Here is a 27706-nt window from a genome sequence, read left to right on the forward strand (position 1 = left end):
CCAACCCTGTATACTAAAATTAAAAATTTAGCTATACTAATGATTCTCCACAATAGTAGAGTATATTAAAAATCATTTGAACGTAAGTAGAGTTTTAGATGTCAAACTACTACAATTCTACAGGGTGTTAATTTTGCTACGAAATTAATAAAAAAAAACGTAATTATCTTTTAAAATACCCTGTATAATATTACAAAACCTCATATTTTAAGAAAGAAGACATCGAAGAGGTTCCAAAAATATAAAAATATACAGGGTGTCCCATTTAAAAAAACGAAGTTATAAGCAACTTCCGGTATAACCGGAAGTTTCAAAGAGATGAAAATATTTTCATTTAATAGATCATCCTTCAAAACCCCTGTATTCCAATTTTCATGATTCTGTTGCCTTTAGTTCTCGAGATATTTCTAATAGGCCAGTTATCTGCCTCAAACTGTATATAGTTTGTATACTGTATGCTATATACATACTACACACATCGGCGTACGTTTCACTTTCTGTTTTGACTTAATTTGATTGAAAATTAATCGTACCGCATGGGAAAAGTTATAGCGGACGGCATGGGCGCCCATACCCATGGGCAGGGGAGGCCGTGTCCCCCCCTAGCTTTTCGGGTGCTGTAAACTATATATGGTTATCCAAAGAATACAAAATATAATGTGCAACATCTTCACGTCTGCCCCCCCCCTGGGAATTTTTATATGGGCGCCGGTGGCGGACGGACTATAATTTTGTTCTGTACAGGGATTAATTTAACATTTTCACTAGAAGAATTAATTTAAAAAGATAATATGCCTCATTTGGGTCGTGGAGAAGTGTGGAATGCGAAGTCATGGTAAAGTTCAGTTCGGTTACCATCAGTGCTACATTTTAAGCATAAAACAACTAATAAGACTTATTATCATCCAATATTAACTTAGTTAATAAGTTATCATCTGAGAAGCAAAAACATAAAACAACGAAATAAGTTGTTATCTGAGAGACAAAAACAATGGTTAAATGCTATAAAATGTCCTATAAAAATGCTAAATAACTAACTATGTCCATGTTACTTACGCTTGGAAGACTGTCTAAGTAAAACCGTCTCATGCTACTATAAATAACGAGATAATTATATTGCACATCCTGAAGAGAGGGGAAATCGTGACATAACTGGAGACCGGCAAGTTCGTAATGATTTGTAATGTCGATTTGGTCCGATTAGTTTGAATATTTCGCGGTTGTAAGCTAAGTGTATTTTATATTTTAATGTAAAAGTGAGATGTCTTTTATAAACAAATAACACAAAAAGTCGTTTAATATTATTTTGAAAATTGAATAATTTCATCACAGAATGCATAAAAATCCCATTTAACTTAACAAGAATTCAAATTCAAATTCCGGTCTCCATTTTCGTCATCATGCGCAAGGGCGCCCATATAAAAATTTTTAGGGGGGGGCCAAACGTGAAGATGTTGCACATTACATTTTGTATATTTCGGATGACAATATATACAGTAGACTCTCTCTATAACGAACACGGATATAACGAGGTTTCGCTTATAACGAGGTACATTAGGTGTCCCATGAAATTCCTATTGAACTATAACGCTCTATAACGAGGCATATTTGGTTAAAACGAGGAAAATTGAAATCGAAGAATACGTGTCCTTACCTGTTTTTAGCGTTGTAATGGTCATAAATAAATAAATGCCCCAACTGCCTGTACATAGAAATGCCCAACATCTCTCTTATTATCGAGGCCAGTGCTGTAATAAACTCAGCCAAATGTAATAAACTTCTGCCTGTTTATCGACCGATATTAAATATTATAGGAAATTTACAATTTATGACGGCGAATTCTCATTGTTCACTATTTAGGTTGACCTTCGACACCTAATAAACTACGTAAGAGGCATCAAAACATTTCAATATATTACTGTTGATTGATATATCGAGATCCGCTTATAACGAGATAATTAGTCCACCATTTCAATTCTCGTTATAGAGGGAGTCTACTGTAGGTTAAACCACCTAAAAAAGCTAGTTTGAAACCTGTTTGAGAAATTATTCATACATTTAAATACTAGACCAAGTTTTTAGATGGAAATGTCATGGGTACCACAAAAGTTGCGTAAAACCCGTTTGAAAGGAATACAATGCTTGCAAAGCCCTGCCTTCAACTTTGGCGAGTAGACTAACCATGAGTATGTGTCGAACCAAGTTTTTACTTTAAAATCTTAAAAAGAAGCCCCCTTTATTTTTGCAGATTTAGAATCCTTCCTTATGAAAAATAAGTCACATATATTCCAAACATTTTTAGAATCGTTGATAGATGACGCAAACAAATCGCATTTTCCGATTATAGCGCCATCCGTCAACAATTCTAAAAAAAGTTTCGAATAAATGTTACTTATTTTTTGAGGAGGAAACTCAATCTGCAATAAAAAACGGTGGTTCCTATTTAAGATTTTAAAGTTAATTCTCACCCCACCTCCAGAGTGTGGAATGAAAAATCATGTTTGGTGTCATTCTATAGATTTTTGAAAAATATTAAACACGTGTTTTTTAGTTTTCATTTGGAAGTATATTTCCCGAGATATTAGACCGTTTCTATAATTTTGCTATGGTATCACGATATATCGTTTTTTCCGATTATAGCGCTATCTATCCACAATTCGCAAAATGGCTCGAATACAATTTGCTTATTTTTACAAGGAAAATCTTAATCTACAATAAAAATTAGGGGTTCCATTTAAGATTTTAAAGTTACCCCCGCTCCACACCCAGGGGTTGAAGTGGTGGACTTGTTTAGTGCCATCGCATAGATTTTTGAGAAATATTTAACACATATTTTTCAGTTTTTCGATCCGATGTTCATTTCGCGAATTATTCGACCTTCCCGCTACTTTTGGTATATAACACTCATTCGTCATGAAAGATCACCTGTTTTTCATTTAAATAAAATTGTTCTGTTCATCATAATGTACACTTTAAAAATAATCTACTTACTAAAAAAATACTATTGCAAACTAAAATTTGACTAACTATGTTCAATAAATTTTAAAAATTATTTTTCAATATGAATTTATTTCTGTTTATGAAGATGGTTCTATTCCGTGTACACAAAACTTAATAAAGAAAACAAATATAATCACTTCACAGATTTTACACTTTATCTTTATAGTGCCAGTTCTCAAAGACAAATGGTTCATTAGTGATTATCAGTCAGAGATAGGATTTCTTGCTGATATGAATTTCTTTGCAGTATTATAAATGATTCATTTAATTTGTAATTTTGGGTGTCGATTACAGTATATGTACCGGGTGGTCCAATAAGCCGATCTCTCGGCTATATATCAGAAACTATTCATGTTATAACTTTAGGAGAAAAAATTCCTTAGTAAAAGTGGGCAAGAGAAATCGCTGGAAATAACTTTCAAGTTTCTGGGTTAACCGCTAGGGGGCGTAACCTGTGAAGAAAAATTTGAAAACCAGTTTTTTGTGAAATATGCCCAATTATACAAAGTGTTAAATAAGTAAACTAGAAAGAGGCCTAAATTCTGCACAAAGTTGTTCAAGTACTTTTTTTATATTTTTTCAAATAAAGGGTGGGGGAGAGTGGGAAAGTATTTGTGGATAAATACCTATAACTTTGGTTTGGATCAACCGATTTTAACGAAATTAGTGTCATTAGAAAGAGCGTGGATGAATTAGTTTACATTTACTATAAAATAATTGCATTTAGTTTTAATTGTCATAGGTAGAGGGTACTTTCGAATAGAAAAAATTAAAATTTGTTTTTCTTCAAAATGTTTAATGGAAACACCTATTTATTGTAAATTATAATGGAACTGGATTAAATTCGTAACAAAATGGCGCAAACTGCATGTTGATAGCTTTTGTCAAACTCGAGATATGAATAAAAACGCATAAACATAAGTAAGTATAGTATTGACTCACCCTGTATTATAAATTAAATTAAAAAATAAGTCAGTAGGTACTTTCAAATTTTTTTATAGCAGAAGAATCTTAATGTTGATACCTACTTTGACCATTGTTATTTCATACGATTAAAAATAGTTTTTTCGAAACTAAGTAGGCTATGACAATGAATTTGACGGGAAGTTCATATTGTTTATTTATTGACAGCAGTCAAAACATTGTTAAGAAGTGTTATATTATAAGTCGAATTGAAGATTGCACTTTTTCAATAGATATTAACATTGGTAATAATAGTAATTAATTATCAGTACTAATAATTCGTGATGAGTATATCAAATGCAGAATTGTATGATATGATTGCAGTTTATTTCGAATGTCACCAAAATGCCGCTATTGCCTCACGTATATATTCTGTAAGATATCCTGACAGGAGACATTATGGCAAACAAGTATTTGAAAGAAAGGCAAGAAGATTAAGAGAAACTGGTAGTTTTCATCGTCCTTGTTTTAAACGACGTAGTAGAGGTATGACCGAAGATAATTCAATCAATGTTCTTGCTTTAATTCAACAGAATCCACATATAAGTAGTCGGCAAATCTCTATAGCATCCTTATCATGTAGTTCTCCACCAAGCTTTACATGAGGGAGATTTTGATGCAAGGCTGGACTACTGCAATTGGATGTTAGGTATGCTAGAAGAACAACCGCATATCATGTCAAAGATTTTGTGGACAGACGAGGCTACGTTTAATAGCGCGGGTGATGTTAATCTGCATAATATGCATTATTGGGCTGAAGAAAATCCGCACTGGATACAGGAGGTGCAGCTTCAAGGTAGATGGAGTCTTAATGTTTGGTGTGGTATAGTTGATGGAAAGATCGTAGGTCCATATTTCTTTGATAGAACTTTAAATTAAGAAACATATTTGGATTTTCTGGAAAATCAGTTGGCTGTTTTATTGGAAGATATTTCCTTACAAACAAGAAGAGATATGATATTACAACATGACGGGTGTCCTGCGCACTTTTCCAGGCGAGTTCGAGATTATTTGTATGCAAATTATCCAAATAAATGGATTGGGAGGGGAAGTATATTTTCATGGCCAGCTAGATCTCCAGACTTAACATGTCTGGACTTTTATCTGTGGGGAAGATTGAAGGACTTAGTGTACCAAACTCGACCAACCACGCGAGACGACATGAAACAGCGCATTATAAACGCAATAAATAGTATATCAACAGCTGAGATTGAAGCAGCTGTTATGTCTACGCGCGAAAGATTACATCTTTGTGTGGATAACGATGGAAAACAATTTGAACATTTAATTGGACATTCGATTTTATTGATCGAGATATTTGTATGATCTTTCTTTCACATATTTAATTTTAAGTTATAATAAAGGGTGAGTCAATACTATACTTACTTATGTTTATGCGTTTTTATTCATATCTCGAGTTCGACAAAAGCTATCAACATGCGGTTTGCGTCATTTTGTTACGAATTTAATCCAGTTCCATTATAATTTACAATCAATAGATGTTTCCATTAAACATTTTGAAGAAAAACAAATTTTAATTTTTTCTATTCGAAAGTACCCTCTACCCATGACAATTAAAACTAAATGCAATTGTTTTATAGTAGATGTAAATTAAATTATCCACACTCTTTCTAATGACACTAATTTCGTTAAAATCGGTTGATCCAAACCAAAGTTATAGGTATTTATCCACAAATACTTTCCCACTCTCCCCCACCCTTTATTTGAAAAAATAAAAAAAAGTACTTGAACAACTTTGTGCAGAATTTAGGCCTCTTTCTAGTTTACTTATTTAACACTTTGTATAATTGGGCATATTTCACAAAAAACTGATTTTCAAATTTTTCTTCACAGGTTACGCCCCCTAGCGATTAACCCAGAAACTTGAAAGTTATTTCCAGCGATTTCTCTTGGCCACTTTTACTAAGGAATTTTTTCTCCTAAAGTTATAACATGAATAGTTTCTGATATATAGCCGAGAGATCGGCTTATTGGACCACCCGGTATATTATGTTCCCACGTTTCTAATCTCTTTCAATGTTTTCGTTAATAGCATACCGTGACTGTGCGAAATGTGTATTATGCACATTCCATATAGATCGCTATCGCAGACACACAGGTTTTCTGTTAAACTATTATTTACCCAATATGTGAATTTTTTTATTAATACATGTTGTTTCCAATTTATCTCTCACAATTATCCAATAATTTTGTGACAAAAATACGTTTATGTAATATAAATTTAATTTTTGTTCTTTCCCGAAAGGCTAGGGGGGCCACGGCCCCCCCCCTGCCCGTGTGTATGGGCGCCTATGATCATGCGGGAACTCTGACGAATTTGAGCTACGGGAAGCTGCTATCTTGTTATTTATGGGTTAACTCAGATGCCTTGAGTGCCTTGAGGGAAAGTCGACTTATATTATTTATTTTGCCAATCTTTTGCTTGCACCTACTAGCAACATTTGTATTGTTTACAAACTTTATATGCACTCATGTTTATTTATTCACTGCTTAAAACTAAATAAAGTCGTTCAAGTACATATTCTACAACTAACAACTACACAAAATCTTCAACAAAATGTTCGGAAAATACAGCTGAAAAACTGTTACGGGAAAAAACTGGAAAATGGGAGGAGGGAGTCATAACCACCGTGATGCCCCCTTAGATCAGCCACTGGTCTTGCTGTCGTAAATGATCTAGATCGATACATTGTTGCTTAAGAAATTCATTTTTTGTTATTCTTATTTTTACTTTTATTTGCCTGAATGTTTTTATACAACCTGCTGACATCTTGGTCATTCTTGTTTCTTCATCGTTCATCCATTAGTAATAGTATTTCTTATGTAATCCATTTTAGAAGCAATATGTACAAAAGAGCAAACGAACCAAAAACTAATATGCGTGGTGGGAGAAAACTCGCCATGGGACAAATACAAAAAACTACTAGGGTGCTCCATCAGGAATTTAAAAATTAACATAACACTGGTAACCTCAAACTCCAAAAGGAAGACAGAAAGACAAGAAAGTTGGCGTCAACAATAGCGGGGTTGACGCAAGGAAATTGAAGGAGACAATCACAGGTGGCTTCAAACTAAAATTGACCGGAGATAGGAAAAAGATAAAGGGTCTATCGAGAGAGTTAGCTACAACAACTTGCCTAGAGGTACATTTCAGGACAATTGCGAAATGCGTCAAATATGCAAATTAGTGCCTTCCTAAAATAGACCAAGAGGCAGCGCTGAAAAATCTCTTTGAATTTACTAAAGCTAGATTTTTCACAGTTGATTACTGTGAGTGTGTAGAGAAACATACTGCGGTCGGTCAAGCGAAACGTAGAACAGGGGTAACTGAGAAGGTATCAAAGTTGCTTTCCTACGAAGGTAATTATTTCCATTTACTAAGGCTGAAAATCAGTACACACATTCTAAATTAAATATAAATAAAAGTTATTATGGTGTATGACGGGACAGAGCCGGTCGGTCGGCCCCAATAGTCGATTGAGGAAATGAAGCATTTTGACTCGCAATTGTTTCGTGCAGCATGGATTTACTTGAAATTTTCACAGAAGGTAGGGAATAGTCCAAGCATCATTTTATATATCATTGCCGCTATCATACGCTAAAACCTTGGGGGTGGTTGCCACCCCATCTCGGGGGTGGGAATTTTTTATTACATTTTAACCATGTAATTCGATGGAAAAAGTGATTCTAAAAAAAATGTTTTGTACATTTTATCCGTAAAACTAATATTTTTCGAGTTATTCGCGCTTGAAAATCACAGTTTTTCGACAAAAAAATCGACTTTTTTAGAGGGTTTTTTGAGAATACCTCGAAAAATATGCATTTTATCAAAAAAACTGTAGATATCGAAATTGTATCTTTGAAGAATTTGGTTTGTGTTACTAAAACCAAATTCTTTTGCTATAATATATTTAAGACCAATACAAACCGAGATACGGCATGTTAAAGATTAGCTTTAAATAATCTTTTTTTAAGTATACATAGACTTTTCAAAAAAAAAAAAAATAATAAAAAGTTTCTAGCATGAAAATTAAGCGACTTATAATCAAAAAAATGTCGGTACCTGCTTTTCTCTACGACAACGTCAGTGAAAACAATCCCATAACTACCTTCCTAATTCAAAATTGGTCTTCACCTTTCTGTAGTTCTTTTTATATTTTTTATATTATCAATACACTCAAAACATTCTCTGAATCCATGAGGGAAGCTAAGGACAGAAGCCGATGGAAAGAGATATTTGCTCGTATTATAGGGAATATCACGACACTCAGCAATGAGGAAACGACTGAGGAGGAGGACACTCAAAAAATATAATAAAAAATTCCCACCCTCCGAGATGGGGTGGCAACCACCACCAAGGTTTTAGCGAAAATGATCCTTGGACTTATTCCCTACCTTCTGTAAAAATTTCAAGTAAATCCATGCTGCACGAAAAAATTGCGAGCCAAAATGCTTCATTTCCTCAATCGACTATTGGGGCCGACCGACCGGCTCTGTCCCGTCATACAGCTGATGACCGACTATAGTAACTTTTATTTATATTTAATTTATAATGTGTGTACTGATTTTTAGCCTTAGTAAAAGGAAATAATTACCTTCGTAGGAAATGCTACTTTGATACCCTCTCAGTAACCCCTGTTCTACGTTTCGCTTGACCAACCCCAGTATGTTTCTCTACACTCTCACAGTAATCAACTGTGAAAAATGTAGCTTTAGTAAATTCAAAGAAATTTTTCAGCGCTGGCTCTCCGTCTAAATTGATGGGACCTCTATTTTTTGATGTTGACTACTGTAATACCACAAGATTTAGGCCAGGTTTTAAAAATAATAATTATTCTCAATGTATTACTGGTTACCTAATATATAGTATTCTTCTCGCAGTTATTAACAAAATATGCCGCCAAGGCGAAACCGAAACCATAACCTTAAAATATTTGTTTTTGTATACAAACTAAATAAGAAATTTTAGATTTAACAATCAAAATGAATGAAGAAGCTATTATTGGGTACCTAGATTTATGAAAAAAAATTAAATATTTAATTAAAAATATTTTTTTTAGTAAACCAGAGGGTTATCTCGATGAGAATAGTTTGGACAATCCCGAAAAACAAAAGAATGATTCCAATTCCAATACGCCTACTATTCCTGATCAGAAAACAATTGAAAGCGAAAAAAAGTTAGAGCTTCCAGGAAATTGTTACTGGTAATGACGCTCATAGGCCTGGATCCCGGTACCAAAAAAGTTGATTAATAGCAAGCTGAAAATTTGTTAATAACTTAAAAGTCCAATAAACTTTGATGTATGGGAACACTGGAACAGGGGAAGTTTTAATTGTGGAATGTGTCATCCTGACAAGTTTATGATGGTGAAAACTAGCAGGTTGTTTTTAAGTTTGTTCAATAGCAAACTTTATATAATTTATGCAAAAATGTTTGTCTGACAAATATGTTGGGCATTTTAATGAGCCCGGCATGTATAACATGTAAAATGACAGGAATTATGTTGGTGGTAGATAGCAGCCTGATTTTTGCATGAGAGTTAAATGAAAGGGTAGTAAATCAATTGGAATTTCTTTCTGACAAAATACATGGGCGGTTTTCGTAGTCTGGCGTTCAAAACCTTTAACCTGTTCCACAATTAAAACCATAGATATATAATATTCTAGATCAGGGGTCACCAATTAGTGGACCGCGGTCTGCATCCGGACTGTGGGCTAGCTTTGTGCGGACCGACATTAAATTCAGAATAAAAAGTATCAATTTTGAAAATGTTTGGCCATGAAATTGCTTACTACGTCTGGCTCAACTTATGTGTGCGAAGCCGCTTTACCAAGAATGAACTTTATTAAAAATTGGTACAGACCTCATCTAACAGATGAATATCTCAACTCCCTAATGAGAATCAGTTGCACTAAACTCACTTCAAATATTGGCCAAGAAACAATCAGATATTATTAGTTTTCCTTTCCATATATGTTCTGAGGCCGTTCCTGAATGAAAAATTTTCTGATTCGGTTTCCTTTTTAAAAATGTGCCCTTTAAACAAATCAGAAGGGGCCCGAGGAAAGAACAATGTTTTTTAACAAATTCAAAATTATCTTTTTGGACCGAAAAATGTAGGTATTTCTGGTTTTTTAGGTACTTTTAAACAAAAAAGGTCTCTTGTCATTTTTCTCAAAAGTTTTCGAATTCTACGTGATTTAAAATGTGAAAAATGTGAAAATACGCATTTTCGAGGCTTGAAAACTCATTATGTAAATTATTAGATTTCAGGTTGCCACGTACCTAAATTGATGTTTATACATTTAATTTCAAGATTCTTATGCGTAGTCGGGGCTTATTTCAATATAGACTGTTGTTTTTTAATTGTTAATTATGCCCCTCCATTCGACTTTAAAGCCGCCGCTCGTCGCACTTTGTGGTTCGTCTCTGTTGCACTTTATCGTGTGTCTCTGTCACTTTTATACATATTATACGTACATATGCGAAAAATTCCCAACAAATACTTGACATTTATTAAAATTTTATAATTTATTATTAACATAGTTTTTTAATCATTTATTTATTTATTTAATTATTTTCAATGTGCTAATTAAATAATCCAATAAAAACAACGGTCTAAATTAAAATAAGCCCCGATTACTCACCAGAATCTTGAAATTGAATGTTTAAACTTCATTTTAGGCACTTGAAAACCGCAAAAATAATAATTTACACATGAGAAATCTAAAATCATCACATCAAATCATCATCATACACAGAAAAAATCTATCAATTTTTAGAAAAATGAAAAGTTCTTTTTTGTTTAGGATGACCCAAAAATGCTAAAAACATATTTTCGTGGGCAAAAAAGGTAATGTTTTGGTTTTGTTACAAAACATTTTTAAATAATTTCGGTCCAAATATTTTGCTAGGCACCCTTGTGATTTGTTTATAGGGGATAATTTTTAATAAGAATCCGCAAAGAAATCGAATTAGAACAAACAGACACTGGTAGCGTTAAATCCGTACCCCGGAAGTGTCATAGGTTCTCGAAACGGACCTTCAGGGAATCTAATTGGTGACCCTGCTCTAGATTGCGCACTGCGATCTTAAAATGGGTGACGGTTGCGACAGAGATAAATGAGCCTATTTGGTCGGTAGTCTCTTTTTAATTTAAGGGGAATATCGACGACGTGACTATCCCACTTTATCGAGTAATATGTGTTGACAGTTGGAGCGGGTGGTGACGAGAAATGGTCTTTGGTCTTCGGATGTGGATAATCGTGGTTCGAATCCCATACCAACTTTACCTTTTTTATTTTTATTTAATCAATATTGGAATACATAATTTGTGAACTGCATAGTAAAATAAAAGTCATTCGTTATTAATATAAATTCGTCCTTATTCGAATGATGTGAATAATGTTTGTTTTGCTTCTACTTTTTTAAAAAATTGTAACAATAATTTCATAAATAAAAATAATGTCTAATTACTTATAATTGAATCAGTCATTTCAAAAACAGCAAAGTCCACAATTTTCAGAAACTAACTTCTTGAGAGGAATAGACTCCTTTAAGATAAACGTTGTGAGCAAAAACGACACCAGTCCAGTAAAAACATTAGGAACAAAACTACAATATAACTCTGAATTTTGATGTCATCCATTTCATCCATCTTTCGACTATATAGTTAGTTTTCTTTGCTCTTCTGTAAAATTAGGAATATGTGACTCGTGTTGTTTTTGAAATGACCGATTCATTTAATAAATCTATGGTACATTATGTTGATATTAATTATTGGTAATTTTTTACGAATATTTTTAACAATTACTTTATACTATTCTACCATTAACTTATTAAAAACATAACATTGGCTTTTATATTTTTAAAAATCTATAGGTACCTACACAGTTTTTCGTATTTGTTATATATTTCTTTGCATAGATTTATTTTAGAGATGTAATAATATCTAATAAAGGCAATATTGATTAAATTAAAAATAAAAAAAGTAAAGATTGGTATGGGATTCGAACCAAGATTATCCACGTCCGAAGACCAAAGACCAGTTCTCGTCGCCATCCGCTCGAACTGTCAAAACATTTAAATAACACTAGATAGAGTAGGATAGTGACGTCGTCGATACTCCCCTTGAATTAGAAAGAGACTACCGACCTAATAGGCTCATTTATCTCTGTCGCAACCGTCACCCATTTTAAGATCGCAGGGCGCAATCTAGAGTATTATATATCTATGATTAAAACTGCCAGTTTTTCCCAGTGTTCCTGTACATCAAAGCTTGCCCCACTAGGCACTGTTAAGCTATTAACAAATTTTCAGCTTGCCATTAATGAACTTTTTTTGGGTACGCTGGGTCCAGGCCTATTATTTCTTGTTAATTTTGTTAAAGTTGATATAAAAAAATTTTGTTTTAGTGGCAAAGACAGGAATTTGAATCTTATCGAGTTATTATGTGCAAACTGTAATCGGTGGTACCATGAATCTTGTATTGGCCATCGGCTGGGAAAGTTAGTACCATTTATGGCTAATTATATTTTTCTTTGCAAAAATTGTTCTCCAACAGGGCTAGAAAGCTTCAAAAAGAGTCAAGCACGTAAGTTTAGTTTGCATTTAATATTTAGATAAGGTAAGCCTTACTTCCTATCTTGAAGCTTACTATATCAGACCAATGGACCCCTCTTAAACTTATAGCCCTTACAGCTCTTAAACTTATAGCAAGAATTAATAACACTATTGGGACCGTGCAAGTTCGGCAAAGCGACACCTATTTCTACGTCTGCAACTGTATTCGCACTTTTAATTATATTGGCCAATTATATTAGTCCTGGTTACTGGATAATTGTCAAGGCCATAGTCCAAAAAAATAATAAGAAGAAAAAATAAGATTCAGGTTGTTATTAAAACGTAAACAGTTGTATGTAGTACTTAAATAAACTTAGTTATTAAAATGCAGTACTGCAAGCAAAATACAATTAATTAAATTTACCTTTATATATTAATTGCATATCATATCAATATTGTGGAGCAACATATAATTTTTCTTCTTCAATGACGGTAGATTGAAATGTACGTCAATTTGACAATTTCAATTGACAATATGAATTATTTAAGAAAGTTGCAATATTTCTCCGCTATTCGCGCACGATCGTTTCTCAATTCCCTTCCAAGTACTTGCACACCGCGAATAGTCCAAATTCAATAGGATTGTAGAGCAGACATTTTGAAGTTCGTAAACACTTGATGGCAAGCGGCTATATCGAGGGGTTCGAGTGAAAACCCGATAACTAACAAAACCATTGTTTAGAGATAATTGCGATTAAAGATTTTAGGAAATTTGAAGAAGATTTAAAATCGTCATAGAAAGTTTTATGAAATATTTGTTATAGCCAAATGGCAGAGAATTTAATATTTAATTAGAATAATTTATTTTAAGTTTAATTTATAAAAACGTACAGTAGACTCGCGATTTGCGATTATCCGAGACTCAGTCATCCGAGCCCCTCGGTTAACCGAGGCAAAATTCATAACGGGTGAGTTACAATTTTCAACCTTGGCGCAACATCGCCGTCTCAATATCAAAAAGAGGAATAAAGCTTATGCAAAATCAAAGACTTTTTTAAACAGTAATACTGATAAGGTAAATGTTTTTATCTTTTATAGACAGTACTGTATTAATTTTGTCAATAAAATATCCACAGTTATGATTATTTACGTGTTCTTCTATCAATATAACCAATCTCAGTGTTAACCGAGTTTTTCCGTATCTGAGGTAGTCACGGTCCCAGTTACCTCGGGTAGTCGCTGTACTTAGAAAAAAAAAAAATAATAATAAAACGTTATATTTATCGGGTTTTGCCTCGTTGAATGAGTATAACATTTGACTTTATTGGATTTTATTTTGAACTTTTTTAATTATAAAATAAAAGTTAATTGTATATTATTCCAACAAAAATAAATTAATCTGCATTCTTTTTAGAAAATTAAAAGGTAAAATGTGTCTTCTTCTGATCCTTCTCACATCATTACATCTGGAATTCGATCTATGATATAATTACCGGTTTTTAAATTTGTTATTCAAGCATGCACCTCTTCTGGAAAATATTTTCTTGGCACATCTTTATCAAATCCGTTTTCTTTGCTTCACTTATTGGAAAGGTACTTTTATATAACTTTGGTAAATTGTCCGGAGTTGGTAAGTCTATGGTTGCTTTTTGGGATGAAATTTGTTTTGGTCTTTTAGGGCGCAGAGTAGGAGTTTTTTTTTTTATTCAAACCAATATCTTCTGATATTCTTATTAACTGGTTACCGTTTTCCGCTATTGTCTCCTTTAGAATATCATCCAGTAGAATCACTGTTAGCTACAGCATTTATTATATCATCTGAGAATATACACAGCGTTTTTTAAAACACTTTTGACACACTGGAATTCATTCATGGTAAGCTAGAGGAAAGAAACATTTCTTACTAAATGTTCGTTCCTTCTTTTGGGAAGTTTTAGGGACAAGTCTAGTCCTAATTAGTTTGACAGTTATATTGTACAAAATAAAAATTTTTCTAGACTTGACTACTACTACTAGACTCCAGTAATTTCTACAGAGTTTCAATAGTCTTCAGACAACTTTGAAGTACCGGGTGTCCCAATAAGAATGGCTCTCGGCCATATCTCAGGAACCGTTTATAGTAGAGCTTTGAAATAAACAATTTTATAACAAACGTTGCCTCAGGAAAAGCCTGGAAATTATTTTCATAATTGTGGGTCCACCGCTAGAGGGCGTAATTGAATATCAAAAATTAAAAAAACTAAATTTTACAAAATTTTCCTAATGAAGGGGCACTGGAAATCCGATTATTGTATTCTTCATCAAATTCTGCGCATATTTGATTTAACAAGTTTAACTCTACCTTTGCAAATAAGAGGTGGGGGTGAGTGGGAACCTTGTTATGAAAAAATGGCTGTAAGTCCGGTTCTGCTAAATCAAATTTTGAAAACTGGGTCTTGTTGAAGACAGATCTTTTTCTTCAATGTAAGCGTGATAATTTTGAACCATCCTAATAAGTAATAAGCCAGCTGGGAGGCGTTATTTAATTTTTTTCAGAAATCTAGTTTTCTTTGGAAAATATTAAATACAAGTATGCATTTTTAATCATACTTTATAAAATTAGATTAAATTAGCAATAGAATAGCGAAAACCGCATGTCGATACATTTTTTCTATCTCAAGATATCTCGAGAAACGTGTAAATTTTATACATAACTGTTACTATCACCGGTAAACTAAGTTAATGAAAAGTAGTGTGCTGTGGAAAAAAACAAAATAACATTTTCCAGATGTCAACGTATAAAAATATAATTAATTAAAACAACAATATAAAGAGAAACAATACTATTAAAATTAAATATAACACAGAACAAAAAGAACTACTTAGTGACGACCTAAATATTCAAATTGTTGCCCATCATACACTACTCTAGAATACATTATCCAGAGAATACTAAACGCCATTCAAAGCATATCGAGAGCAGAAATTGAGACTGCTGTTCAATCTACTCTTGAAAGAGTAAATATTTGCAACGGAAATGATGGGCAAAAATTTGAACGTTTACGTCATCACTAAATAGTTGTTTTTATTTCTTTGTAATAGGGCTTTTCAACGCTTCTCATTTGTTTCGAGCCTCTGTCATATGCCGTATAATCCGTGTATAATATTAATATACGAGATATGAACGAGGCTCGAAACAAATGAGAAGCGTTGAAAAGACCTAATATACGTTGACAGCTGGAAAATGTTCCTTTGTTGATTCCATAGCACACTACTTTTAATGGATTTCGTTTACCGGTGACAGTAACAGTTATGTTTTTAAATTTACACGTTTTGTAAGATATCTCGAGATAGAAAAAAGGTATTAACATGCGGTTTTCGCTATTCTGTTGCTAATCTTGTCTAATTTTGTAATATGGTATTAAAATGCATGTTTGTTTTCCAAGGAACACTAGATTTCTGAAAAAAATTAAATAACGCCTTCTAGCTGGCATATTACTCAGTAAGTTGGTTCGAAATCATAACTTTTACATTGACGAAAAAGATCTGTCTTCAACAAGACCAAATTTGCAAAATTTGATTAAGCAGAACCGGACTTCCAGCCATTTTTTCATAACAAGGTTCCCACTCACCCCCACCTCTTATTTCCAAAGGTAGACCTAAACTTGTCAAATCAAATATGCGTAGAATTTTATGAAGAATACGACGATCGGATTTCCAGTGCCCCTTCATTAGGAAAATTTTGTAAAATTTAGATTTTTTAATTTTTGATATTCAATTACGCCCTCTAGCGGTGGTCCCACAATTATGAAAATAATTTCCAGGCTTTTCCTGAGGCAACTTTTGTTATAAAATTTTTTATTTCAAAGCTCTATTATAAACGGTTCCTGAGATATGGCCGAGAGCCATTCTTATTGGGACACCCGGTACACTTAAATTGAAATTTACTACAATTGATTTGCTGGGGTACCTTGGAAGCTCTGAGTTTGTTTTTCATTATAAATATGGGCCCCATTCTAACCGCTTTTTTTGTTTTCATAATATTCAATTGTCAATTTACACCATCTTTTATTGGGTTTTCGCAGGAAAAAAGTGTGTTGAAATTTAATAAACTACCATAGTCTAAAATTCTTTATCGGATTTTCGCATGAATATATTTTGTCAAAATGAATAATTTTGTAATCTTCATCTTCGATAAAATTAATTATCAGTTTTTAACTTGGAAATAATTCTAATAAAATTATTAACTTTACACAGGAAAAAGGAGATAAATGATTCTGCCGGATTCTCACATTATAAATATGTTGTACAACAAAGGAAATAATTCTAATAAAATTATTAACTTTACACAGGAAAAAGGAGATAAATGATTCTACCGGATTCTCACATTATAAATATGTGGTACAACAAAGTATTTTTTTCAGTAAAGTTATATATCGGATTGGTGTTATTTAAAAATATGAGTTAACGGTTTTTACTATGTTTGGTTTTTATTAGTTATTGTGCTTAAAAATGTTAATATCAAATAATAACATTTACCAGTGGTAGGAGACGTGTTTTCACTACAGCAGAAATAAAAATACCGGATTTTATAATTTTGGTATTTATCGGGTTTTCGCTCGAACCCCTCGATATATTTATTTGTTTATTAACCCTTATTTTCCCTTTTATTTTAAAAATGTACATGCCACCATTGAAAACACTCATCTCTCATCTCGGGACCCTCCAGAGTCTATCATTTTTAAGCGATACCCTGACAATCCTATTGAATTTCAACTTTAGTACAATTGACAATTAGGGCTTACAATACCGAGCCAAAATCTCAATACTTACCGGTATTTGGTATTTAAACTTTCAAATACCAGGATCCCGGTATTAAAACCGGTATTATGAATAAAAAATATACACGTTATATTTATACTATCCTCAGTTATATCGACTTGTTATTAAATAATATATGAAACCTATTAAATTTTGTTTTGAAATGAGTAGATGTTGTTTATCACATTACATAGAGAGTAGGAATAGATAGATATAAAAAATTTGCAAATAGAAAAACTATATATTTGATTCTAAGATAAATTTTGCATATAATAGGATAGTACTTTTACTTATGATTTGCTATTTGTAAATTAATTTAACTTTAAAATATATTAATACGAAAATTAACTTATTGTGACAAATATTTTATATGGATTACTCTGTATTTAGACCACTATATATTTTCAATTATTATTAATAAGTTAAAAAATGAGTGAGCCTAATGTCGTTAATTTAAGGCGAACGGTTATATCAGCTTCTACAACCAAATTATTAAATTTTGTCTATACAAATACATAAAATGCGTTACAGTAGAGTCTCGGTTATCCGCCATAAACGGGCCGACGGAGGGGCGGATAAGCAAAAATGGCGGATAATAGGGAACGTTAAATGAAACACAAGTTTAGGCCTTGATGATTTCCAGTCTTCGATAGGAGTGGCACAAGAAGAAGAAGAAGAGAATCAGTTTAATTTTGACTGACATTGGACATTGTAGATAGAATAATTTAGGATGAATGAAAAAATCTAGCGATTTTCATCTGCCTTGCCGATGTATTTCGTTTTGTTGCTGCCAATACTCTTCATCTTGTAACATCATAATATCGACAGCTCTGGCTTCTTGTTGCTCGGCTTATTTTATGTCATCTTAAAAATGTTTACTCATTCTTTAATATTTTCAAAGTTGTATAAATTTGAAAACAATTTTTTTTCTTAAATGGTGCGGCGGATAAAACGGAACGGCGGGTAACCGAAGGGCGGATAACCGAGACTCTACTGTATATAAAAATTATTAAGTATTTAAAATTAGACTACTTTATTTTACTACTTTATTTTATATAAAATAAAGTAGTCTAATTTTAAATATTTAAGAATTTTTATATAACACCTTTTATGTATTTGTATAGACAAAATTTAATAATTTGGTTGTAGAAGCTGATAATATAACCCTTCGCCTTAAATTAACTACATTCACGCTTTTAGAAAGCGCATACATACTTGACTTGTATGTGTAACAAAAGTGTTTAATAAATATTTTTTACAATGTAATTGGTTGTTTATCTTCAAAAATAATTTCTTGTAAGAGCAAAAAATATTTTAGAAGAAAGTTTATTTTGCATGAATTCACTTTTTATAAATTAAGCTAATGCCGAAATACCGGTATTTTTATTATAAATACCGGTATCGAATACCGGACAAATATCGTCCGGGATCCCGGAATCCCGGTATTGTAAGCCCTATTGACAATGATATAAACAGAAGCATATATTTGTATGTACTCAAGACCAGATCACTGATGCGTTTATGATAACTCATGTACCTACTGAAAAGCGCAACGAACTAGCTCCCATGCTTTTCGATCTTGAACTTGAATATACTCCATCTAATTTACTTACCGTTGCACGTCATCCGCGTCATAGCCCGTGGCGTCACATGATACCAACACGAAATATTTAGGCGGTAGGTGTGTTCTTTTTTAGAATCACTTTGCCGAGTACAGTGGCATTACAGCCACTATAGTTTATTTTTTAACCAGGAGGAGTAAACTAAAAAGACAGATTCACACCCAAGAAAGTCACTAGAAAAATAACCAAATACATCTTCTTTTTTGGTTGATCATGTCAGCCCTCAACGGTAATCCATAAATATTATATTATATTAATACGTCACTAAAGAGTTCTAAAAATAGCTGCTGTTTATATAAAAGCAGACTAAAAATCTAAAAATTAAAGGAACAACACAGAAAACACAAAAAATTGCCGATATAACTTAATTAACCTATGAAATGTCAATAGGGCTTTTCATCGATTGTCATTTGTTTCGAGCTTCTGTCATGTGTCACATAATATTAATATATCTACGTCATAGGTCTTTGGTTTGTATCATTGGTATAGGGCAGCGTTTCCCAAATGGTGGGTCGCGACCCGGTACCGGGCCAAGAAAGCAAAATGCCGGGTCGTCTAGCTTCGCCGTTTCACATCTTGCTTTTTAAGGCCGCGCTCTGACTAATGCCACTGCTATCTTTGTGATAGTTTTGACTTCTCCAACAATAATTTACATATTACATTAAAAGGTAGCAATGTAACTGTATTCAAAGTACAGGAGAAGGAAAAAGCTGCAACAAAAAAACTTAATTTGTGGACACGTCGCGCAGAAGCAGGAAATTACAAAGCTAACAGAACTACAAAACAAAAAGAGTATAACGTGAATTCATTGTCGGATGAGATTTCAGCGGCTTTCAATGAACCCCTGCTAGGACTGGAGGCAAATCTGAAGGAATATTTTCTCCCATCCACAGCTATAAAGCATGGATAAGGAATCCATTTAAAGTAGAATCCGACACAGAACATCCTTATATAGATATAAAGTCAGTAATTAAACAATCGTGTGATAGGGCATTCAAAGACATACCTATTTGACAAAATACCACTGATAGATTCTTAGTTGTCCTGCCACCAGGAGTACCCAGTTCTAGCAGAAAAAGCGATAAAGTTTCTAATTCCTTTTGTTACAACCTATAAGTGTGAGGTGGGGTTTTCAACATCGGTTTTCCTCAAAAATAAATATAGAAACCGTTTGGAAGTATCTGAGGATAAAATTAACATTAACATCTTTTCCTTAAAACGTGAAGTTTTTAGTTAACCAGAAACAACTGGATACTTCTCATTAATAAAGTATTTGATTTTTATTTTGTTTTATTACATTTTTGTTTGAGCTAATGATTCTTTATTAAAATACACCCACAGGCACAAAATTCCGCCATCCAAAATTTTTGATTAATTTTGACAATATGTAACTTTATTATGTATTTGTACTCCGATTTTCAAGATTCTTGCATCAGTTTATAGGTACATGTATTGATGTCATTTGTAATTATTCCAGTATCAAAATGAATGCGTTATATTTTCTCCTAACTTAAAAAAATTCTGTGGAAAAATTGGAGGGCTGATTTTTTTCATACTCCTTTTGTATTATTCTGGAGGTATTACTAGGGTTTTGTTTTTTGAATTATCCGAATAGCTCTTTTCTTGTAAGAGCTGTAAATCAAAACACTGCTTTGAAGGTTTATTTAATTAAAAATATCAAACGCACTAAAATTAACAACAAAACAAAACAATTCAATAGTGGGTAAGGTAAGTCCACCTCTTGCAGCAACGACTGGTCTCAATCTGTTTGGCATCGAATAAAGATATGTTATCCTTGCTTGGGGAATAGCCCGATATTCCTCTACCAGGGCCATAACTATACCAAATTTTCGGGAGGCCTAGGATGACGGCGAATACCTTTTTTTTAATTCATCCCATAAATGCTCAATAGGATTGAGATCTGGGCTGCTTGCAGGCCATTCTAATCTTATCAATCCAACTTCTATTTTATGAGTCAATCAATGTTTTTATTTACAAAAAATGGTACAGCTCTTACAAGAAAAGAGATACATATTCGGATAATTCAAAAACAAAATATTAGTGATGCCTCCGGGATAATATGACCGGACTATGAAACAAAATCAGCTCTTCCATTTTTCCAAAGAACTTTTTAAAGTAAGGAGAAAATACAACGCTTCCATTCACCCCTGTATAATGCCATGCAAGCAAATTTTTGTTTTTAACGGAATAATACCAAACGACATCAATACATGTACCTACAAACTGGTGCAAGAATCTTAAAAATCGGAGCACAAATAATAAAATTATAAATTGTCAAACTTAATCAAAAATTTTGGGTGGCGGAATTTTGTGCCGGTGAGTGTATATTTTATAAAACTAAAATAAATGTTTTCTTGCACACACATACCAGGATATACAAAAAAATTAGTGGGTCACGAAGGATAAGCTCAAAAATAATCGGGCCACGGAAAAATAAGTTTGGGAAACGCTGGTATAGGGCTTTTCATTCACAGTCATGTGTCATGAGCTTCTGTCATGTGTCACATGATATTAATATATCTACGTCATACGTTATTGATATAACCAATGATACAAACCAAAGACGTATGACGTAGATATATTAATATTATGTGACACATGACAGAAGCTCGAAACAAATGACAATCGATGAAAAGCCCTATATACCAATAACGTACGACGTAGATATATTAATATTATGTGACACATGACAGAAGCTCGAAACAAATGACTGTGAATGAAAAGCCCTATTGTATCAAAATGTGATAAATGTCATTAGTGTCAAAATTTTATATCAGTGGAGTGAATTTGACTGCGGTTGGACCAATTACAAACAAGCATTAAAGCGCGGTAAATTTGAATCACTCCTCTTGGTTTAAAAACAAACCATAGACATATTTTATTATATACGCGTAGAAACAATATTTAAAGATTTCTATTAATCTTAACTTAAAGAAATACACAATATGTTTCATTTAATTTGTATAAATGGATTATAAAGCGTTTTTATGAAGCACATTTGTTCGGAATACACTGTAACTATAATTGAACGAAGGTGATATTTTGGCATAAATTGGTAACATTTATTTGACAGTTGCGGTGATGACACTTCATATTTGTTTATATTGTTTGCTATAAGTATTTGTTTCATTATATTTACTGTTTTATTATGTACTTTAACGTAAGATTATAACTTAATTCTTGTTTTCTATTTCTAAAGTTTTATTTATTTACATTGAATATTAATTTGTTTTGCTGTATAATCCACTTCCGCAAAAATTGTGTGATGTATTTGATTTAAAATGAATTCAATAATTTTTTGTAATTGGGCAACAATATCAACTTAGATCTCTAACGTAGATAATGATGTGCAATGGTAAGTAAATTAGACTGTATGTAATTAGACAATTGGTGGTGAGTAGAAATAACATACAAATAAATCCACCCAATTGACAGTCAGTGATGATTATACATCAAAACAAATTACTATTCAATGTAAATAAATAAAAACTTTAGAAATAGAAAACAAGAATTAAGTTATAATCTTACGGTAAAGTACATAATAAAACAGTAAATATAATGAAACAAATACTTATAGCAAACAATATAAACAAATATGAAGTGTCATCACCGCAACTGTCAAATAAATGTTACCAATTTATGCCAAAATATCACCTTCGTTCAATTATAGTTACAGTGTATTCCGAACAAATGTGCTTCATAAAAACGCTTTATAATCCATTTATACAAATTAAATGAAACATATTGTGTATTTCTTTAAGTTAAGATTAATAGAAATCTTTAAATATTATTTCTACGCGTATGTAATAAAATATGCCTAGTGGCTGTAACGCCAGTGTACTCGGCAAAGTGATTCTAAAAAAGAGCACATCTACCGCCTAAATATTTCGTGTTGGTATCATGTGATGTCTCGGGCTATGACGCGGATGACGTGCAACGGTAAGTAAATTAGATGGAGTATACTTATAAATGGACCTGGTCGCAAATAATGAAAAATAACGTGAACTAAAAATATATAACACAATAGTGATACCGAGTGTGCTCTATACAAGTGAAAACTGGACAATTCTGGAAAAATATAAGACGAGGATAAATGCGATGGAGTCCACGAAAGAAAAGAACATCAAAAAAAAAAATAGACAGACCAATAAAAAATGGATATAGCAAGTAGTAGAGGCTGGAAATGTAATCTCTCGAGGAATTGAAAATAATGGCAGGAAATAGAAAAGAATGGAAGAGACTGGTGAATGAAAAGTAAAATAGCTAGCCCAAATCCGACACCCTGATCAGATTAAAGAAAGAGGAGAAATAAAAAAAAGAAAGTACAGTAAAACTTCTGTTCACCGAAATAATTGGGGGGGGGGGGGGCGTTTCAGATAACAAGAATTTCCGTTTAAAAATAACATTGTTTTTTGTATTCTTCTTGTATCAAATTACATAGTATTTTGGTCAAAGTTCAAGTTGGTAATAAAAAATACTATGAGGCAATTTTATAATGTGTTGTATATTTAATTCCGTTCTTTAGTTGTATGAAAGCAATGTGACAACTGGCTATGCTGTTCTTAATTTTGTTAATTCTTCATTAACGAGTGGAAGCTTTCCTAAAAACTTAAAGATTAACTCCATTACACCTGTCCCAAAAACTCAAATTAAATCAGAAGTATCTACATATCGACCAATCAATACGCTGCCTTGTATAGAGAAAGTATTTGAAAAAACCGTTTACAACCAAATAATTGAATACTTTAATGCATATAATCTTTTTCTCGGAAATCAGTCTGGGTTTCGAAAGGGTCACTCATGCGAAACAGCAATAGAACTTACCATCTCAAAGTGGAAACTAATTATTGATAACAATAAATATGTACTACAAATGATATGGAAATTCTTTGACTTGACTTGACTTGACTTCATCTCATTTATAAACATGTTAAGTTATGTAAATACAAGTTGTAAGCTAGGCATAATTTGTTAATTTGGTTTGAAAAAATTAAAAAGAAAACAAAATATATAAAAATAGAACATATAATAAAATAACAAAAAAAATAAAAAAAATAGAAACAAAAAAAAAGAAAAGAAAAATAAAAAAAAACAAGTAAAAAAATAACAAAAAATAGAAGTAAAAAAAGTGATCACCACAAATTAAAATATATATAAAAAAATATAATACAGTATGTCCCTGTAAGTTGTATCCATATGGAAAACTTTTTTATTATTAATTTTACGAAAAAAAGTTATTCTTCATAAAAACTCTGCATGGTCCAAAACCTAAGATTAAATAATCAGATATTAAATTTTATGAATATTATACGAGATATGTCAAAAAATTTGAATTTCACTCAAGAGTAAAGTAGGTAGCTTTATTTTTCACAATATTGAAAATTGCTATTATGAAAAGTTGTTTGGAATTAAAAACTATATTGTAATGTGCAATTACATCCTTGTAATTGAATTTTTTTTTGAAAAATATATAACATATCTTTAATTTCTGTTATTTCAATTCTGATAACTCTTTTATTATTAATTTTACGAAAAAAGCGATTTTTAATAAAAAGTTCTGCATGGTCTAAAACCTAAAATACAACCATCTTATATCAAATTTTATCAATTTTATACGAGGTATGTCAAAAAAGATAAATTTAGCTCAAAAGTAAAGTATAGTTCAGAATATTTCAATTAGAAGAATATAATTACACACTGAAACATAGTTTTTAATTCTAAATAACTTTTCATAATAACAATTTTCGATATTGTGCGAAATTAATACATGTATTTTTTGACATACCTCGTATAAAATTGATAAAATTTGACATGAGATGGTTGTATTTTAGGTTTTAGACAATGCAGAACTTTTTATTAGGAATCACTTTTTATCGTAAAATTGATAATAAAAGAGTTATCAGAATTGAAATAACTGATTGATTGTTAGTTCAAAAAAAATTTTCAATTAGAAGGATGTAATTGCATATTAGAATATATAGTTTAAGAGCTAGTGAACCTTCCGACTAACGGTCGTCCTGTAAGGCTAGAAATTTTTCTAGTGATAATTCATAGCACACCAAGGCTAAAAACCATGACCTGGCAGGCCTCAGTGGTGCACGTGTATCTACCAGGTGAATCGAAAAGTGCAAATTTAGGGGGTAAAATAAACTTTCTCCTGTAAGGTTTAAATTTAAGTATGTGTTTGAGTAAATCATTTAGAAGAAATGTGTACAATGACAGGCGATTCTGAAGAGCATAAGACCGTGCCAGGCGAGGGGAAAGATTAGGGGTTTTTCCTAAAATTATTCTTTTTGCATCGAACAAATTTTTTTTTTAGGTTTTTTGAATGATTCCAAACAGAAAACGTCTTAAGTGATTTTTCTCTTAAGTTAATAGTTTTTGTTATATAAGCGATTGAAAATTTTGAAAATTGCGAAATCGGCCATTTTTAACCCTAAATCGGACATTTATCTAAAAATTTCAATGTTGCCAAGATACGTAGATATTCTTTAAACATTAATTGATGAAATCCCGAAGAGTTTTTTGCAATAAAATATCGAAAACCCCTTTGTTTTTTTAATTGTTAATCAAGAGGGTGCGACACTGTAGTATAAGTGAGGACGTTTGAGTTTGCATAAATTCATTATCTCGAGAAAGGACAAATTTCAAGAGAAATCCTCAGACAGGACGATTTTTATTTTTAAATTAGGACTTTTCGGCATATATATAATACTAGTGACGTCATCCATCTGAGCGTGATGACGTAATCGATGATTTTTTTAAATGAGAGTAGGGGTTGTGTGATAGCTCATTTGAAAGGTTATTGAATTTTATATTCACTAATATAAACATTAACATAATTATTTATACAGGGTGTACAAAATTTTTTTTTTATTAAATTAAACTGTGATTAAGTTTGACAAATAGAAGAAAAAATTTTTTTGTACACCCTGTATAAATAATTATGTTATTGTTTATATTACTGAATAGAGAATTAAATAACCTTTCAAATGAGCTATCACACAACCCCTACTCTTATTTAAAAAAATCATCTAGGGAACTCATAAACTCTTAGGGATTTCATCAATCAATGTTTAAAGAATATCTACGTACCTTGGCAACATTGAAATTTTTTGTTAAATGTCCGAGTTAAGGTTAAAAATGGCCGATTTCGCAATTTTAAAAATTTTCAATCGCTTATATAACAAGAACTATTAACTTAAAGAGAAATCACTAAAGGCGTTTTCTGTTTGGAATGATTCAAAAAACCTAAAAAAATTTGTTTGATGCAAAAAGAATAATTTTATTAGGAAAAACCCCTAATCTTCCCCCTCGCCTGGCAAGGTCTTATGCTCTTCAGAATCGTCTGTCATTGTACACATTTCTTCTAAATGACTTACTCAAACACATACTTAAGTTTAAACCTTACAGGAGAAATTTATTTTACCCCCTAAATTTGCACTTTTCGATTCACCTGGTAGATACACGTGCACCGCTGAGGCCTGCCAGGTCATGGTTTTTAGCCTTGATGTGCTATGAATTATCACTAGAAAAATTTCTAGCCTTACAGGACGACCGTTAGTCGGAGGGTTCACTAGCTCTTAGACTAATACACTGTTACTAATAAACCAAGTATAAAAGTTATACTGAGAATAAATCAGGTATAGGCAAAATCACTACCAATAAACATGGAATAACTTAGATATAGATTATACTGGGTATAAGAGTTTAGTCCAAGTTTATACCGACCCACACCCTTGTTTAAGTCTGGTATAACCTATTTTATGATTGTCAATGTCATCAGAGGCAAAAATATATTATCTTTTGATTTGTTTTGTGAGTAATTATATAATAAAAAAATGTGTTAAACGGGTGTTGCGGCTGTCGAAGAAGTTGATAATTTAATTAACATGATAGAAAATACACGAAAAAGGAAACTTCTCAAAGATAGTATAAATCCCTTTTCACAATACACTGATAAGGAATTCAGAATTAAACATCGGTTTTTAAAAGATGGTTTAAAGTTTTTAGAAAGCTTAATAGGTGATTCCCTTATTTGAATTTGATATTGCATGAAAAGTTGAGTCAAACAGTCCATATAATGCACAAAAAATTTCAAGATGATTAGTCAATTAGTTTAAATTTTATTCAATTTGTTTTCCCCTAGGAACTTTTTTGCGATGTTATTGTTCAGAAAATAATAATGATACAACAATTTTGTGGAAACTATGAAAGAAGAATACTGGTATTTTAAATGTACGTATTTAAAAAAATCAATAAAATCTCATTTTGATAATTCCGAAAACATTTCGCCTAGTTTAATTTGGTTTGTTAGTTACAAAGAAAAATCAAAATTGACATATCTGACACAATATATCGTTGTTCTATGTATTTGAGCAGAAGATTGCAACGTTGCCAAACTATTATTTCGGAATAAAGTGGGAATACTTATATCTAACTTATACCGAGTTTATTAGTAACGAATTATTTTCGTACTATATCTACCTTATACTTAGCATAACTATTCGAGATAGTACGGACTAACCTTAGAATACGAGTGTTTTATTAGTAACAGTGATAGTTTTTAACTCCAAACAACTTTTCATAATAACAATTTTCAATATTATGAAAAATAAAGCTACTTTACTCTTGAGTGAAATTCAAAATTTTTGACATACCTACCTCGTACAACATTCATAAAATTTGATATCTGATGGTTGAATCTTGGGTTTTG

At 32.0% G+C, this 27706-nt stretch overlaps 2 protein-coding genes across 2 annotated transcripts in view; one reads left to right on the forward strand and one right to left on the reverse strand.

Annotated features, from left to right (window-relative positions):
* Nucleotides 1-27706, reverse strand: part of LOC126890693 (uncharacterized) — a 233973-nt gene that overhangs the window by 204509 nt on the left and 1758 nt on the right. The gene's annotated exons all lie outside the window — the stretch shown is intronic.
* LOC126890694 (set1/Ash2 histone methyltransferase complex subunit ASH2) overlaps nucleotides 8843-27706 on the forward strand; it is an 84144-nt gene continuing 65280 nt past the window's right edge. The window contains exons 1-3 of the mRNA XM_050659841.1: nucleotides 8843-8990; nucleotides 9045-9188; nucleotides 12400-12578. Of these exons, the coding sequence (XP_050515798.1) occupies nucleotides 8968-8990; nucleotides 9045-9188; nucleotides 12400-12578 (346 nt within the window). The 5' untranslated portion in view covers nucleotides 8843-8967. The remainder of the gene's footprint in view (nucleotides 8991-9044; nucleotides 9189-12399; nucleotides 12579-27706) is intronic.

This window comes from Diabrotica virgifera, chromosome 8, assembly GCF_917563875.1.
Source record: "Diabrotica virgifera virgifera chromosome 8, PGI_DIABVI_V3a".
In the NCBI taxonomy this organism is placed as follows: domain Eukaryota; kingdom Metazoa; phylum Arthropoda; class Insecta; order Coleoptera; family Chrysomelidae; genus Diabrotica; species Diabrotica virgifera.